This window comes from Wasmannia auropunctata, unplaced genomic scaffold (assembly GCF_000956235.1).
Source record: "Wasmannia auropunctata unplaced genomic scaffold, wasmannia.A_1.0 LD336088.1, whole genome shotgun sequence".
Lineage (NCBI taxonomy): Eukaryota > Metazoa > Arthropoda > Insecta > Hymenoptera > Formicidae > Wasmannia > Wasmannia auropunctata.
In genome coordinates, this window is record NW_012026802.1 from 2,502,236 (window position 1) to 2,517,982 (window position 15,747).

The 15,747-nt window shown below is 37.2% G+C and overlaps 1 protein-coding gene across 1 annotated transcript; it reads right to left on the minus strand.

Moving 5' to 3' along the window:
- Nucleotide 1: 1 nt before the first annotated feature.
- LOC105448369 (DNA ligase 1-like) lies at nt 2–5,196 on the minus strand (the record flags this gene model as incomplete). Its single annotated transcript, XM_011686891.1, has 6 exons — nt 4,772–5,196; nt 2,192–4,697; nt 1,916–1,987; nt 1,639–1,687; nt 427–1,517; nt 2–214 (listed from the first exon to the last, which is right to left on the minus strand). Coding segments are annotated over exons 2-6 (3,612 nt in total), but the record flags the coding sequence as incomplete, so codon positions are not given.
- Nucleotides 5,197–15,747: the final 10,551 nt, after the last annotated feature.

Consider the following 15,747-nt stretch of genomic DNA (forward strand, 5'->3'; position numbering starts at 1 on the left):
CCTCCTCCTTCTCCATTTCTCTTTTTATTGTTAATGGTGGTATGGGCTGAATTATTTCAATCTTTTCTTCTGTTACTGCATCCGTAAGTGGTATTGATTCTACTGCTTCAATTTTTTCTTCTCTTACTGTATCTAAAATCGGTGGCAACTCTATGGCTTCAATTTTTTCTTTTTTTTCTACATCCTCGATTGGTGGCAATTCTGCGATTACAATTTCTTCTCTTTCCGCTATTTTCGCAACCGGTAGCAATTCTGCGACTTCAATTATTTCAATCTTTTCTTCTGTTACTGCATCCGCAAGTGGTATTGATTCTACTGCTTCAATTTTTTCTTCTCTTACTGTATCTGAAATCGGTGGCAACTCTATGGCTTCAATTTTTCTTTTTTTTCTACATCCTCGATTGGTGGCAATTCTGCGATTACAATTTCTTCTCTTTCCGCCATTTTCGCAACCGGTAACAATTCTGCGACTTCAATCTCTTCTTTTATTAGTACAGGTTTTTCGATTTCAACTTTTTTTTCCATTACCGCGTCCAGGAGCAGTGGTTCCTCTTTTACATCCAAAATAGGTGTAGGCTCTTCAATTTTAATTTTTTCTTCTACTGCATTCGGTGCTTTTTCGATATCCACGATGGGAAATTTCTCAGGTTCAAATTTTTCTACCTCGGTTATGTCCACGGTTGGTAAAATTGTCTCTGGTATAATTTGCTTTATTTCTTCCATATCCACTGCTAGTGTCGTTTTCTCTGCATCTTGTTCTACCTCTTCCATTTCTGCAACCGCCGGAACTTCTGCAATTTCATTCGTTCTTATGATTTCCATATGTGGTATCATTTCTTTTATGTCTGCCATTTTAGTTTCATCCTGTTGTGAAATTTCTTTCGACTTTCCTACGATTTGTTCTACAAATTCTCTTTCCTCAATTTCTGTCACTGGTAAGACTTTATCTACTTTTTCATCTTCTACTATTGTTTCTGTTAGCATATCTTTTTCTTTTTTTTCATCTCTTTCTATATGATTAAATATGATTTCTTGTTCTTTCATTTCTATTTTTGGAACAACCAATATTTCTTTTTTATCTATAGAATTTACCGTTTTATCATTTTCCTCTAAAATTACCGTTAATTTATTATTTATCAGATCTTCGACTGCTACGTCTTTCTCTGCATTTTTATTTTTAGGTACTTCAATTTCTTTTGCATTTCGTACGATTTCGTCGACTCGTGTTTCTTCCGTTTTTATTTTTTCGATATCCGGTTTATGCGGCTCGAGTACAGCTAACGGGATCGTGTCGTCTTTCAAATCTTTTTTATCATGAATTGTAGGAGGCTGAAAAGAATCGTCCATTGAAACCGCCGTAGGGGGTTCCATGCCAATTGGTACTTCCTCTTTTGTAAGAGTAGGCAGTAATTCTGATTCAGCTATTGCTTCCGTTGGAGCTTTTATTTCTGCCCGTGTTTCTTCAGAATCAGGAAATGGTGCGAATTCAATTTTTGTCTCAGGTTCCATTTTTTTAGCTAAAATTCCTCAAAATTATTAATTCGTCTTGTAACTTAGTTTCACCTATGATTTTATTACGGTTTTATTTTTATTTTTGTGTTGTTTTGGTTTCGTTCTTCTCAATCACCTCCTGCTTACCTTCTGTGATGATTGTTGCATTTTTCTCTTTTACTTCTTTAGGTTTTATCTAATAGAATATAATTAAAGGATATAATAATAGGATATAAAGATTTTAATCTGAAGAAATTACGAAGATATTAATTAAACTAATAGCATTCTTATTTTTTTAGTCAAATTATTAAATAGTGACCCTTAATTATTGAATAGTGAGAATTGAAGAAAATGCTATTTGCATTACTACTATAATCATTACTCATGAATAACGAAAAGTATAACGTTATATCTGATCTCTTACCCCGACATATGTGCCAACTTGTTCTGCTAAGATGTCAGCATCTTTTTCCACTTCGCGACACTCAGGATGTTTCTGCATTTCAGGAACATATGGAACAGAGTTATAATAATATTAAGAAAAAAAGAAATATTCGCATTTATCGCACTACGTAATATTACATTAAACTTTTTCTAGCTAATATCACAAATATTAGCTGAAATATTAATGCAGTTTCTATATATTTATATAATTGCAATATTTCTTTTAATATTTTAAATTGTAATACGAATTGTATACCGCTGCTGTCGTACGAATCGTATCGATCGCATCAATCCACGATAGAACCGTATCCCGTTGTATCACGACGTCCCGGTCGGCCTCGATTTCCGGCGCACGGGTTTTCGGCATCGTTACCAACCTATCATCCGCAGCTTCTTCTTTGATTGTCCGTGGCGTTACAGTTTCTCTAACAGATACATCTACCATAATTTCAGGTGCGACCCGTTTTTCCACCTTCTCAACAACTCTCTTCTCGATCTCGACGCCAGGAATTTCATCTTCTCTCTTTTCTTTTTTATCAATAACGGCGTCAGCGGTGTCTAATTCCTTTTGAAATTGCCTCTTTCGTTCTTCCTCGTCACTCACGGTTTTGTCACGTTCCTTCGTCGGTGCAGGTTGCTTCACGCCCAGCGCAATCAGTTCCTCGTCCGTCATACCGGTAGGCGACGTCACCACATCGTTGCATACAAAATCAGGTGCGCACGGCTCACCGTCGTCTTTATACAGCTCTTCCAGCGAGCCTAATTTTGTCAAGTATTTCTGAACTTCTTTGAATTTCAGTTGTTCATGATCCAGGTCTTCCGGTCGAACTACGCTTTCTGCGTCCTCGATTTGCACGAGATCCACCGGGCGATCGACCGCGAGATCAGCCAAATCGGGTCTGACCGAGACGAACTTATCGTCCCCGACAAATGCAGTTTCCACGTCGGCGTCGGTCACGGCGACTGTCGCCAGCGCTTCCCCGTCCGCAACTTCGACCTTCGCCAGAACTTCGTCGTCCTTCACCGTGGCTATGTCGTCTACCCGGCCGATTGGCCGATGCACGACTTTAGCCCTTACCGCAACTTTCTTATCTACCACTTTCGCAACGTCATCGTCGCGACCTATCGTAGCTTCGACTTTCTCGATACTCAGAAACTTCTCCAGTTCCGCTGTGCACGTGGCCAACCTCGTCCGACATTTCTCGAGCGTGTCCTCCAGTTCGCATACGCGATTCGCGAGTTGCTGATTTGCCGCAATTTTCATGTCCAATTGTTCCTGCAATCCGTTCGTCGTGCTCACCACGTCGCCCTCCATCTTCGACCACAGCTCGTCGGCCTTCTGAAGCGTTGTCATGTAAGCTTCCTCGCGGCGCTCCAACTCGGCTATTTCCCGCTTCGTTATCACCTCCTCCTCCGCTAATCGTTGCAGCTTCTCCAGGCATTTAATGTCCCCGGACTCGACCGACGTCACGCTGGAGACTCTGCTGAGGTGTCTCTGCTTACATTGCGTGTCGCCGCACTGGCACAATTCCTCCATTTCCATTGGTTTCTTTTCCCTCGTCTCCCGCAGCACTCTACTTTCCTCGTTTAACCGTTCTATCGCGTTTCTTTGCTCCTCTTGAATTTTTCTGGCTTCGCCGAGTTTTCTTTCTCTTTCCTCCAACGTCGCGAGTTTCTCCGACCAGAGAGTTCGCGCTTCCTCCACCTTTTTCAACGCCAGTTTTCTTTCAGCCTCGACTTCTCGTACTCTGCAATCGTAATGGCAGCTCGGTGTGCTGCGACAAGAGAGTTCTCCCGTGTCTTTAAATTGTTTCTCCAGAATATGTTTGATCCTGCAGGCGGGTGCGCCTTGCGACATTCGCCAGGTATTCCATACCATCACCGCCGGCATCGAACACTCGAGCATATCGAGACGTTGTCGTAAATCACCCTCCACCTTTTCCAGCTCTTCTCTACGCTGCTCTCGTTTGCCAATTATGTCGCGGAGAGGACGTTGACATCGGTGTCTGTCGGCCGTCGCCATATCTCCCATTTTTCTTGGATTATTAATCTCGCGTTTTGATCCGTCGGACGAGAATTCTCCTGGGAGCGACCGCGTCTCATTAAACTGCTCGGCAATGGTTATTTTCGTAACAGTATCTCTCTTGCGTTCTTGAACTGATCTCTCGGTGTTGTCGATTCTTCTGGAAAAGGATTCTGACGCGGTCGTCCCTTTTAACATTCCATTATTCTCCTTCATTGCTTCTTTTCGAAAAAAATTCGTTCCTTTTATCGATGATCTCTCTTCTTCTTCTTCTTCTTTGTCTTCTCCTTCTTCTTTCGACGTGGCTTCGATTATAAGAATCTTCGATTCAGCGAGAAAGCGACGTTCCGCTTCTGTTGCATTTTTTTGATCGGTAGTACGCTTCGGCAGATCCTTATCAGAGTTGTTTTTGTTCTCCATGCGCCTCCCGATCGTCCGACTAAAGATTTAATGATATCCTCTAAATTTTTTATTGTGCCGCGAATTTAATCTGTTCGTCAAAACGTAGGTTAATTCATCTGTCATAATGTTTTCTAAGATAACGTAACCTATCATTATAATAAGATATAATTGCAATGGCAAAGGGTTTATTTTTGCAATTATAAAATATACAACTGTGCGATTTGGATCGTTCCGTTAAAAAATTCTATTCTACGATGCAGTTTAACAACTGCATCGTTGAGCAATTGCGAAATAACGTTCCTATTTCCACGCATGATGTTTCCACGGTTATTTTCATCTGTTTGGAGTTCATGTCAGAAATATATTCATTAATAGCGCTAAAGGATTTAGTGGGATTTCTAACCAGTTTACCTGGCCAATTATTCCCTCTTTCGTCGTCGTGCACACACATTATCTTCATAAACATTAAATCATGTCTCGCTGGTTGATATACGGGATACGCCTAGCACTCGTCGTCCGTTGCGCGAACGCACGCATTACATTTTCGGCGAGAACGCACCATCAATTTTGGACAGATTCCAACGCGGGCAGATTCTGTCGGCAGATTGCCGCAAATCATTCATGAGATTTGTCATAGCATGCGATTACAGCATTCGATATCCCCTCTGTCACAAATCACGGTTCTCAATGTCTGTATACTCTGTATGTCCATTTGCTATCTTTGCCATCAATATGTCCTGCATCAAGACCGTTTTATTTTATTAACGTCTTCATTAAAATGAAATTTACATTCCGCCATATCTTTCACGTTAAACGATATTTACATACAACAGTGGAGCAAAAAACCTATTTTATGATAAAAGTGATAATGAAATATTGTAGTAATAAAATATTTTATTTTTAATATTAAATAAAAGATCTTTTTTATTTGTACGGACATAAAGTTAAATTTTAAGATGCAAAATTTTTGTTTTGTTTAATAATAGTGTTATTGTATACTACAATATATTACGATTACTATACAATGTAGCAATAAAAATAATATTAGGTGATACGACTTATGCTGAAAAAGGTATACAGAACGTTATATGACTTGTACGATAAACATTTTGATGTTAAACTTTGAGATACATAGAAGCATGCATAAAAGCAGTACGGTATTCAACAAGCTATTTTTATAGTGCTCCTATATGCGTCAACCTCGGATATCTTTATTCATGCACCGCCGTAAGAAATCGTTACATAGAGATGTGTCGGACCGTTTAATATCTAATATTAAAATCTCGCGTGAAATGCTTCTTAAATATCAAACTGCAATCTGTAAAGTGAAAAAATTTGACACAAAGAGAGAATTAAATTTTACACTAAAACTTCATATTTTTAGTCGGATTAATGTGTATTTTATCACCTCAATTTGAAGTGCAATAGTTTTCATATTTAATAAAGCTCATGGAGAGTTCGTCGGAGCGTGAAACTTGTGAAGATGAAAAAAAAAAACCGTTTGAAGTGATTTATGACTAAATTGAGATTTATTAAAGTTTTATAATACCCCAATTTAATCTGTTTATCCAACGATAAATGAGTTGTCGGGTGGAGACTTTTCATATTAAGACGCGTCTTAAATTTTTACTGAGGCTTCTTGTTGATTTATAAGTTGATTGCAAAATTTTTCATTAAAAGATCTTTTATAATAACTAGTTTAGTAATTTAATCCGTATAATTAAATAAATTTTGTCACAATTTAATAAATTAATAAATTTTCTTAACAGCTTGTAATTTAATAAATTTTCTTAATAGCTTAATGTTATGAGATATTAACTAGTTAATATTCTAACTATGTACTTAATCGAAGTTATAAAACGTTTAATAGGTGTGTTTTTTTTAAAGAGATGAACCTAATGCATACGTACATACATATTCTTATTAGTATAATAAGCGATTTAGAACAAGTCTATTTTAACGTGACAATACAAGAATCAATACAAACGGTGCTCGGAGACATGTAAAAAAAATCCGAGATATCGAACCAACAGCGACCTTTACCTAACATTAGAAATTACTTATCTCCGTTGAATAATGCGAGCTTCGAGCGATATATTGATCTTTTTAGCCTAAAGTACATATCGATTTTTACTCGTTTACAAGAGTGGCTCAGGCCAGTGTGTTCAAGGATAACCCTGAATATAAATCCGGAAAAGACCATATACCCTAGACGCCATCCATCAGGCAAAAACCTACCTGAATGAGTGGTGAGTTGACCTCACCTATTCTCGATTTTCTCTGATACGCACACACACACACACACACACACACACGCACACACACATATATTCTCTCTCTCTTTCTGTTCCCCTTCTCTCCCTCCGTCCTCATCTCGCTCTTTCTGACCTCCTCCGTGCCCCTCACAAAATCAATAGCGTCGGTGTGCCGAGTTTACTCTCTACGCTAGAGCCACATTGGAAAACCAAAATTTGACACGCGATCGAAACCGCAAATGGGAGGAAACGGAGCTTCCTTCCATGTTCACTTGTGAAAGTTAATTCCCCCGTGGTTTTTTGACTCGATAAGGGGCCTTCCCGAGAGGGCCAATCGGCCAATGTAATTTTGCCCGAATAACGGAGAATTTCAATTGATTTCAAACTTTGGGGACCGTGCTTTTTCAATCTAGAGAAAAGAAAGTTTTGCGACTAATCGCTGCTCGGCATCCTCGACGCCGGAGGAACTTCATAAACTGCGTTAAGCGTTCCCTGAAACTTGAGTGGAATATCAGGAGAATATACTTTCGTATTAAGCTCGTCTTGCCGTAGCGAGTACCGATGACTTACAATAATTCTAACAAACTGAGTTTTAAACACACAGACATACAGCCGTAAGTTTTACTTGACTTTAATTAAAACATTTTGCAGCAGTTACATATTTGCATTTAATAATGCTAGTTATAAAGGCAAATGTTCGCCTGTGTGTTAGTAGGTGATTATATACCAGGTATTGTACGTCATCGTTTATCTTTAATAACGTATTTTAAAAAATTCATTTTTGAGTCAAACATTTTAATAGGAAATAAACGTTATATACTTTTTGCCTTTTAAATGATCAAAATTGATTAATGCAATTGCGATGAATTACGTATAGACTTGTAATTGCACATCGTCCCGTTATTTGTTATACGCGCTTTAATTTGTCTATCGTCTTTTTAATTGAAAGCGTAACATGTGAATCGTCGGATTGCATGAGTTAAATAACAAAAAGACATACTATAAATCAATTGTTTGTTAATAACTAGTTTGAAATGCACGTGATTACGCTAATTAATATAATAAATATTTAATCCTAAATGTGTGTGTATACGATTACTCGTATTGATTTATTGCACATAAAATATGCACAAAGGATACACTCTTATAGAGCTCATGAAGTTTAGCTTGTTACATATATTATGCATCATTTATCAGCATTTGGTGTCTTATACACCAAGTAATTACGAAATAAATCAGTCTCAAATTTCGTAGGATAAATTCGCAATTATAAAGAGAAATGATGAAGGATATTTTATAGACAAAATAAACTTGTTAAAAAGTGATAAACAATGATGTTAACTTTCGCAAAATAAAAATTACTTTTATTTTTGGTAAAAAATATTATCATTACTTACACCTTGTGTCAAGCACTCTATACACAGTCCAAATTGTCAGGAAGCATGATCGAGGATACTATGAAGATATAATCTAGATAATTTTTTTCTCAGATGAAAACTGAAAAGTAAAGAGAAAAAAAAGTAAAATAAAAAATATTTAACAATTATATTGTATATCCCAACCAATCTATTTATGACAAAAGTGAGCTAAAGGTTATTAATCATATTTATTCTTAATTCTTTAATTTTAGTCTAATTTTTTGTAATCTGTCTACCTATTTCACTATCAACGATTTATAATTATTAAAATAAAAAACATTATATGATGTAAAATATTTTTTGCGTCAATAGTAAAATATTATATTATTAATTAATTTGTCATTATACAATAATCAGTTGATTACTGTAGGTACTGTTATATTTATGTTACGTAAGAACTCGAAAGAGAAAATTGGTTGAGTCATAAAAATCAATACCGCCCGAGATATAAAAATCACTAGCAGATGATAAATCGGTACACGACTAAACATAATTACGTGCTCACGAACACTACGCGATATTGGCCAACTTTGATCGTCTATAACTTGGAAACTATCGTATTAACATTTTATTGGATAAAGTTTTATTTAGTTAAACATTATAATTTTCGATTTTAATTAAAGATTTACTATTAAAACTTTAATAAATCGAAAACTTTAATGCGCTATTAAAATAGTCGTGAGTCGTGGACGTATGCTATATATATATATATATATATATATAATTGCAGATATAATTTAGCAATATAACTCAGACGTTTTGCTTTAAACTTCTCAGATTGTATCTGGGAAGCTTTTTTATGGTATTTTCCGTTGGATATGCTCTATTTATATGCATTTATTTTTTCCGATAGAAATTTTATTACTCGGAGTGTACGGTCACTATGCGACCAATGTGAATTCTTAACCGATTTTCTTATCCTTTCAAGTTTGATAACCTTTCTGATTTCCCCGGAGAGTTGTGCATCAGAAGCGTATATTGCCGTCCCATAAAGCTAGAAAAAGAAAAGATTTACCTGGACGAATTTAAAGTATACACAAAGCTGCCAGGGTGTATATAAATTTCTGTTTTTATTGAAGAAATATATCGTTGCATTTATACTTGACTATGAATTTGTAGACAGTATGTAGCAGTGAAAAAATTATTTACGGAAATTTACAATTTATAATTCGATTACAAAAAAAATCGTTAGTGAACAATTTGAATGAAAACTAAATGACGAAGCTTTTTTAATCGACTAAAATATATTATACGTTTTACTTGATGCTTAATAATTGGTACAAAATGTATGTTATTAAAAGCTACAAATAGCAATCACTGGTGATAGCTTTGAAGTAAGTTCCCATCTTGAATTTGTCTTGGATTCATCGTAAGGTTTGCAATTAAAGGGAAAAGCGTGATTTCTCATATGTTTTATACATACATTTATGTACGTACTCGTATGTATACGTGTACACGGTGACGAGTATAGGGAATATACTAAAAGAGGTATTTCAGTTCACGAGAGTTGGAAATTCTTTCGGTCGTTTGAATGCGGTTGAATCGCTCGCGGAAGCACTAGACTCTTTCGTCTCGTTTCCGGAATCGGACGCGAGATACAAAGGTAGGATCCGATTATTCAAATAATTCTGTCTTAGCCGGAGTACGCGCTGGCTGAAGCAAGGGAGCTCCGATTTCTTTTATTTCAACTTTTTAACGAGTTTTCCACTTCTCCGAGAGACCGTAGACACCAGCGCGTAGGTTTTTTTTAATGATGAAGCCATCGCGCGACATTCTCGCAGAGACACTTTTCCACGCTTCCACTTCTTTGCGAACTGACGTTATTTAGCCGCTCAATTAAATCGGCGTCAAAAATTCCTTGTAGTACCGTCTTCTATCTTATTTTCTGATAATTGAGAAAAGTTTTGCAATATAGTAATTTAGATAAATACAAGATGTCTGAAAAATTATAGGTCTTAGCGAAAATTTTAGCACCGATCATTATTATCCTTATTTTTGCAGGAAATAATTTATTTGGATAATCACTATTTAAGTATCGTAACTATATTTGCTGATTAAGGAACAGAACAATTTTCATTTATCTTTCTCTTCTATTGAAATATAAGTAAACCAATAATGTTGTTTAAAAGTTCTTCCCGTTTCCACGTTAGCAGCTGATTGGAAGGTTCTTCAAATTGCTTTTATGTGATCGACCTTTAGATTGGATCAAGCACAAAAAGTGCCCTTTCTTTGATAACATGTGATAAAATTTCTCTTTGATAACGTCCGATAAAGTTTCTTCGTAGCGCATGCTTATGACGTAAAACGTATACAGTTAAGGGTGAATTATACGGGATAACCTGGACTCGCGTGCGTGCTTAGGGTCTCTTATCTATCACCCATGGATCAAAGTTACCTTGTGGAACTTTTGTCAAAAGCTCCATCTCTGCGTCTATTTCTCGTCTTCGCTTCAAAGGCCGGAGATCAAATCTTCCGTCACGTCCAAAATCCCAAATGGGACTATGTAAGATGGGAAAATAAGATTTCTTCTTCCAATAATTTGAAGAAAGTTCTCGAGCCTTTCGGCGAATTCACGCGGAATGTAAATCCCGGACTGTGGATTCCGGATTATAAATTAAAATAATATAATCCGTGTTTGTGTGTAAATTTTATACGAAATGGAATTGTCTAATTTTTTTAATGTTTATCACCTTGTATAACTTGGGTATTCATTCTTTTCAATTTATACGTGAAAATATGCTCTTGGACTATGAAAATAGATGGTTATAAACGATAAATGATATGAGCCTGTCTCTCGACGTTACATCACACTCTGTTATTTAATAATAATTTAATAATTCCACGATAGCGTAAAGTCGGAACTTTAACCGTATCATTCATCTGAACCACGTGGTAAGTGCGGATCTAGCTGTATATTAATTCTTGTGTTAGAATGGTGCTGTTTCTATCCTATGATATATAATTCCGTGTATAATACAAGCCATGCGATAACGTAAATTATTGAAACGCGCACATTTACAATGCATAACGCAACATCGATATTTTAAGATGAGTTCTGTTCGTACGCGTTAGATCTCAAAATGTAAACTTGCAAAATAACGTGTTAAAAATTATATATAAAAATTTAAAATTAATAAATATTACATGATAAATGTATAATTAATGAATTATATATATAATATTAAAAAAAACATTAAGAGCGAAAATTAATTTCTCTTAGATAGGAGCATGTTGACATATTGCTATATACGAAACATTTCGTACACTTTGCTTGGAAACTAGTATCGCAAACAGATTTTCAATTTAGTAACAGTCGGCGAAGTCCACGTAATATTCATAACTTTCCACATACGATGCATAGCAAATACAACATGTAATATTTGGTAACGTCCGGCGGCCAAGTATAACAGCACTCGTGCATAACTATATAATTCATCAGTTTCAGATATCCGATATTGTGTGACAATATTAAAGGGAACGGTAACGAGCGATAGTATCTTTCGAAATTTTTTTCTATGGAAATATTGATCCTGATCCGAGTTTAAAGCAGCCGTTATAATTACGATGAAGATTTATAGAGAGACTCTTCGCGCATGATATATATTATACTTTTATATTCTTCATAAATATCATTTCTTCCGAAGGTAAACCGACAATCGATGATATACACATCAGGGTCCGATGGCACACGCGAGGATTAATTGCGCCGGTATAAATTCCGCAGTGTCGCATCCCGATGCGGTCGGGCTGGGATTTTCGTTCCCGGCCCGTAAAAATGCTCTTCTCATTTCCGCGCGACTCACAGCCAGTTGCATTTCCCCAAACAGCCGTGCATATCTACCCGAGCGAATTTTGTCGGGCCGATAAACGAGACACGAGGCGAGGGGGGAGAGAGAGAGAGAGAGAGAGAGAGAGAGAGAGAGAGAGAGAAAGAGAGGGAGAGAGATCGTGTCCCTCGTACCCCCGATTTCCCAAAGTCGTCGTATCTCGCGTGTGCAGCGGCATCTCGGCCGCGTATAACGACGCGGAGGCGCATCGACGTGATTCCGCACCCTTAAAGTATGTAGGTTAGACGTGACGTCATGACCCGCCTTGTGACGTACACCCTTCTCTCCCTCCCCCCCCCTCCCTCTCCGAGTGAAATATGCAGCGATGCACTCGTGCATCCCTCGTACCCTCGCGGTCATTGGCATCCGCTACAATGAATCGCCGAGGCCAAAGCGGGTGGCCATCGTAGACGGATGGCTTTAAACTGTTTGCCTACTCGTTCTCCCTCCTCTTTTTTTTTCTTTTCACCCTCTTTCTCATTTTCTTTCTCTGTTTCTTTTCTCTTCTGTGTGTACATATCCGAACTTCTTGTCGTACGTACAAAGTTCCCTCCGGTCACATAAGACCGCCTTTGCCACGCTCGCTTGCCAGCGGCCGACAAATTGTGTTTTAAACCATAGAAGACTGCTCTTTTTCCGTCGTCTCGCTCTATAACTCATGCGTTATAACGTTGAACGTAATTTTTTTTTTCCCCCGGGGCAATTTCGTCGATGTAGCGGCGGCGAAATCATCCATCTCGGTGATAGGAGAGACGTCGCGGTTATCGTGATCGATTTCGTAAATTTTTTTTCAATGAAACAAAGTTTAGTAATTTCGAAGTTTGCCTTAAATTACATTGACACACATGTGTCCGAATCCATTAATATTTACGTATGCCACAAACGGCGCGCGTTTTACCACGTTTATCGACGACGATGTATTCTTACTGGAAAACACACATAATTGCTATCAGTTTTCCATCAGATGACACGGGACATTATCTGCGTGCACGCCTCCCATTTGCGTTATCGATTGCTATATAGTCACGTAATAAAAACAGCGCACGTCGAACAGACGGTGCTCAATACTTTATGAAATTTCGCAGACGTGACGACCTGCAGTATTGACGAACGCTCTAGTTCTATTTTCGCCCCTCTCCCCCCTCCCGTATAGAAATATTACGTGGAATGTCGAAATCGTTGTCCGTCCCGTATCGATATATCGAGATATACCTGCGCGCGTTTAATAAAAACATTTTTGATGGCCTAACGCGCGAGGGCTTTTACGTTACCATCGCGATACTTTAGTCAATAGTCGGTTATTTTTTTTTTTTTAGAGGAAGAATACTTTTAGGGCGCGAAAGAATTAAATTCGGAAATTGGACTTTTTGACCAATACCGATTGCTGGCTGCAATCTCCGTGATAACGTTGATATTCTACCTGGCTTTCGCGTTCGATCGCTCTTCGCCACTCGTCCGAGCGTAAAATACGCGATTGTGCGCCGTTCGTGCGAATGAACGTGTTAGACGGCGCTTCCGCTTTCCTCCGGAGCTTTTTATTTTCGTATAAGAGCGCAGAATTTTTTGAGATGCTCGCTTTTCACTGGCGAAGCATCCAACTTTGACTACTGTTGGATTGTTTAAGTTTTTTTTATTTTTTATTTCTTTTTGTTACAACTTATGACATGTGACAAATTAAAATGTTTTTTAAAGAATTTAACATTAAAATGAAATTAATTACAGATTTGTTGTTGTTTGTAAAAATGTAAATATTTGTTAATATATCGCTTTTTCATGAAAGCAGTCCGTTATTGCAGTGGTATCATAGATTAAGTGTTTAATGGTAAATGAAAAAGTAATGTACGTGGAATATTTATAAAACAATTTCGCTTTTTCACGATATACGTATAACTGCAGTTCAGCGAACTCTCGTTTAAAGCGTAGATAAGCGCATGATTCCTGGCAGTGTGTTTGGCATGCCCGACCTGAGATGAAGTTGTTGAGAAATTCCTGCGGGTATACTTTGTTATTATGTTATTATCGCGTGGCCATGCAATGTTCGAAGTTTGATAGTTTAATGTAATTATCGTAACGCGCGTTGCTGCAATTAAACGTCACCGTTACTTGTACACGTGGCATACTTGTATGGTATACGTATGCTGTCATTACGTTTAATAAAATATACAGCGCCGATTGCCTCGACGTCGAATAATTGTCTTGTCGCGCGACCGCTGCGCGTTGGTGTGGCTCTCAATGGCGGAAAGATCGTTCGATACGGACGAACATGCTACTTAACTACAGCGAGTAAAAACGTTCGTTGGAAAATTGTCATAAGTCGAGTTTTCGATATTATATTTTGCTTTATTTTTTAAACTGGCTAATTATTTGGCGAACATTCGAAAGAAAAACAACGCAACATTTTATTCTAGAAGAATGACAAGATTATGTCTGATATTTTTTTTCCTTGATATCGCATATTAATCCCAAGTAGTTGATTTTGCCTCTGTGTTGCTTTGGATATAATTGGTTCAAAGGTGCAATGAACGTGACTTGTAATTATTTCCCATGAGATCCTTCAGCGTTTAATTGACTCTTCGTGAGCCAACCTGAGCCGAGAATACGTTGAGTAACGTGCTCCGTTGATCGTGTTCAGGAGCCGTGTCTTTGTGCAAGATGGAAATCTGCGTGAACAATTTCAGAATCAACGTCGGCTGTTCAAATGCTTGGCCCATTGTGCGCCAGCTCGAGCTGAGAATACTGCCGAATAATGCACTTGCTCGCACTTATAGGAAACCGTTTATATGATTTTTGTCTGTGCTTTGCGCGAGATTAGATTTGTTGCGTAAACAATATCAGAACATTAACAGGCGCATCATGAAGTGGAGACTGAAGTGTAGATAAGCTTAGAGAATGAGTGAACGACTTATAAATTATTACGATATCAAGTTTGATTTAGACTCGAATTATAATATATCTACGGCTATATTTATAATCATTCCTTGCGAAATAAGAACTTATATGGTGTCAAAATGGATATATATGCGAACATTCTTGCGCAAAATATTCTTATTTGTCAAGGAATGTGAGAATATCAATTTTATTAGTATATCATGTGTCTAATATATCATCGATACCTCTGCTATTGTTTTCTTTCAGCGTTGATGAAATGATTGACGTGACTCGTAAATTGGTATAGATCGCAATAATGAACGTGATTTTGTGTGTCGATAGATATTATAAAATACCTAAAAATAATAGGAATAACTCTTTTAGACGTGTATTTTTTTTACACGCATATTTTGCATTTTTATAAAAACATTATTGAAAAATGCAGCTTTCTCGAGAAAAAAAATAAAACAGCAGTAAATAATATTGGCTATTCTATTTACGAGATCGTGATATGGCCACGTCGAGTCATGCAAGATGCAACGCCATCGAATAAAGCTCGTGACAAACGATAATAACATTTTATTGGTATTGCCACCAGGGGAATCATTTTCCCACGGGGCATTTACAGTGCCCGGCATTCACCATTTTGCGATCGGCATTTCAGTGAATATTGAACTTTAAAAATTTAAAATATCAAATTCAATTAACCCGGCAACTTTATGTACATATGAAATGAAATGACATATCGGTAGAACTTACAAGTGAAAAAATATTTTAACACGTGAAATATAAACAAAGTTCGCGTTTATTATTGAACAGCTTTTTAATTAAATCATGAAATCATTGTCTCTAAGGAGGAATTCTTTCCATATGCGTTAAAAATATGCCCATGTTTTCTGTGTATATTTGAAGTGCGTTTCAGATACAATTAATGAGAAAGAACACAAACAATTTAATATTCTACTAGAAATTGAATCGATAATATGTATGTTTACTTCAGGCAATCTGGCCGCATGGTG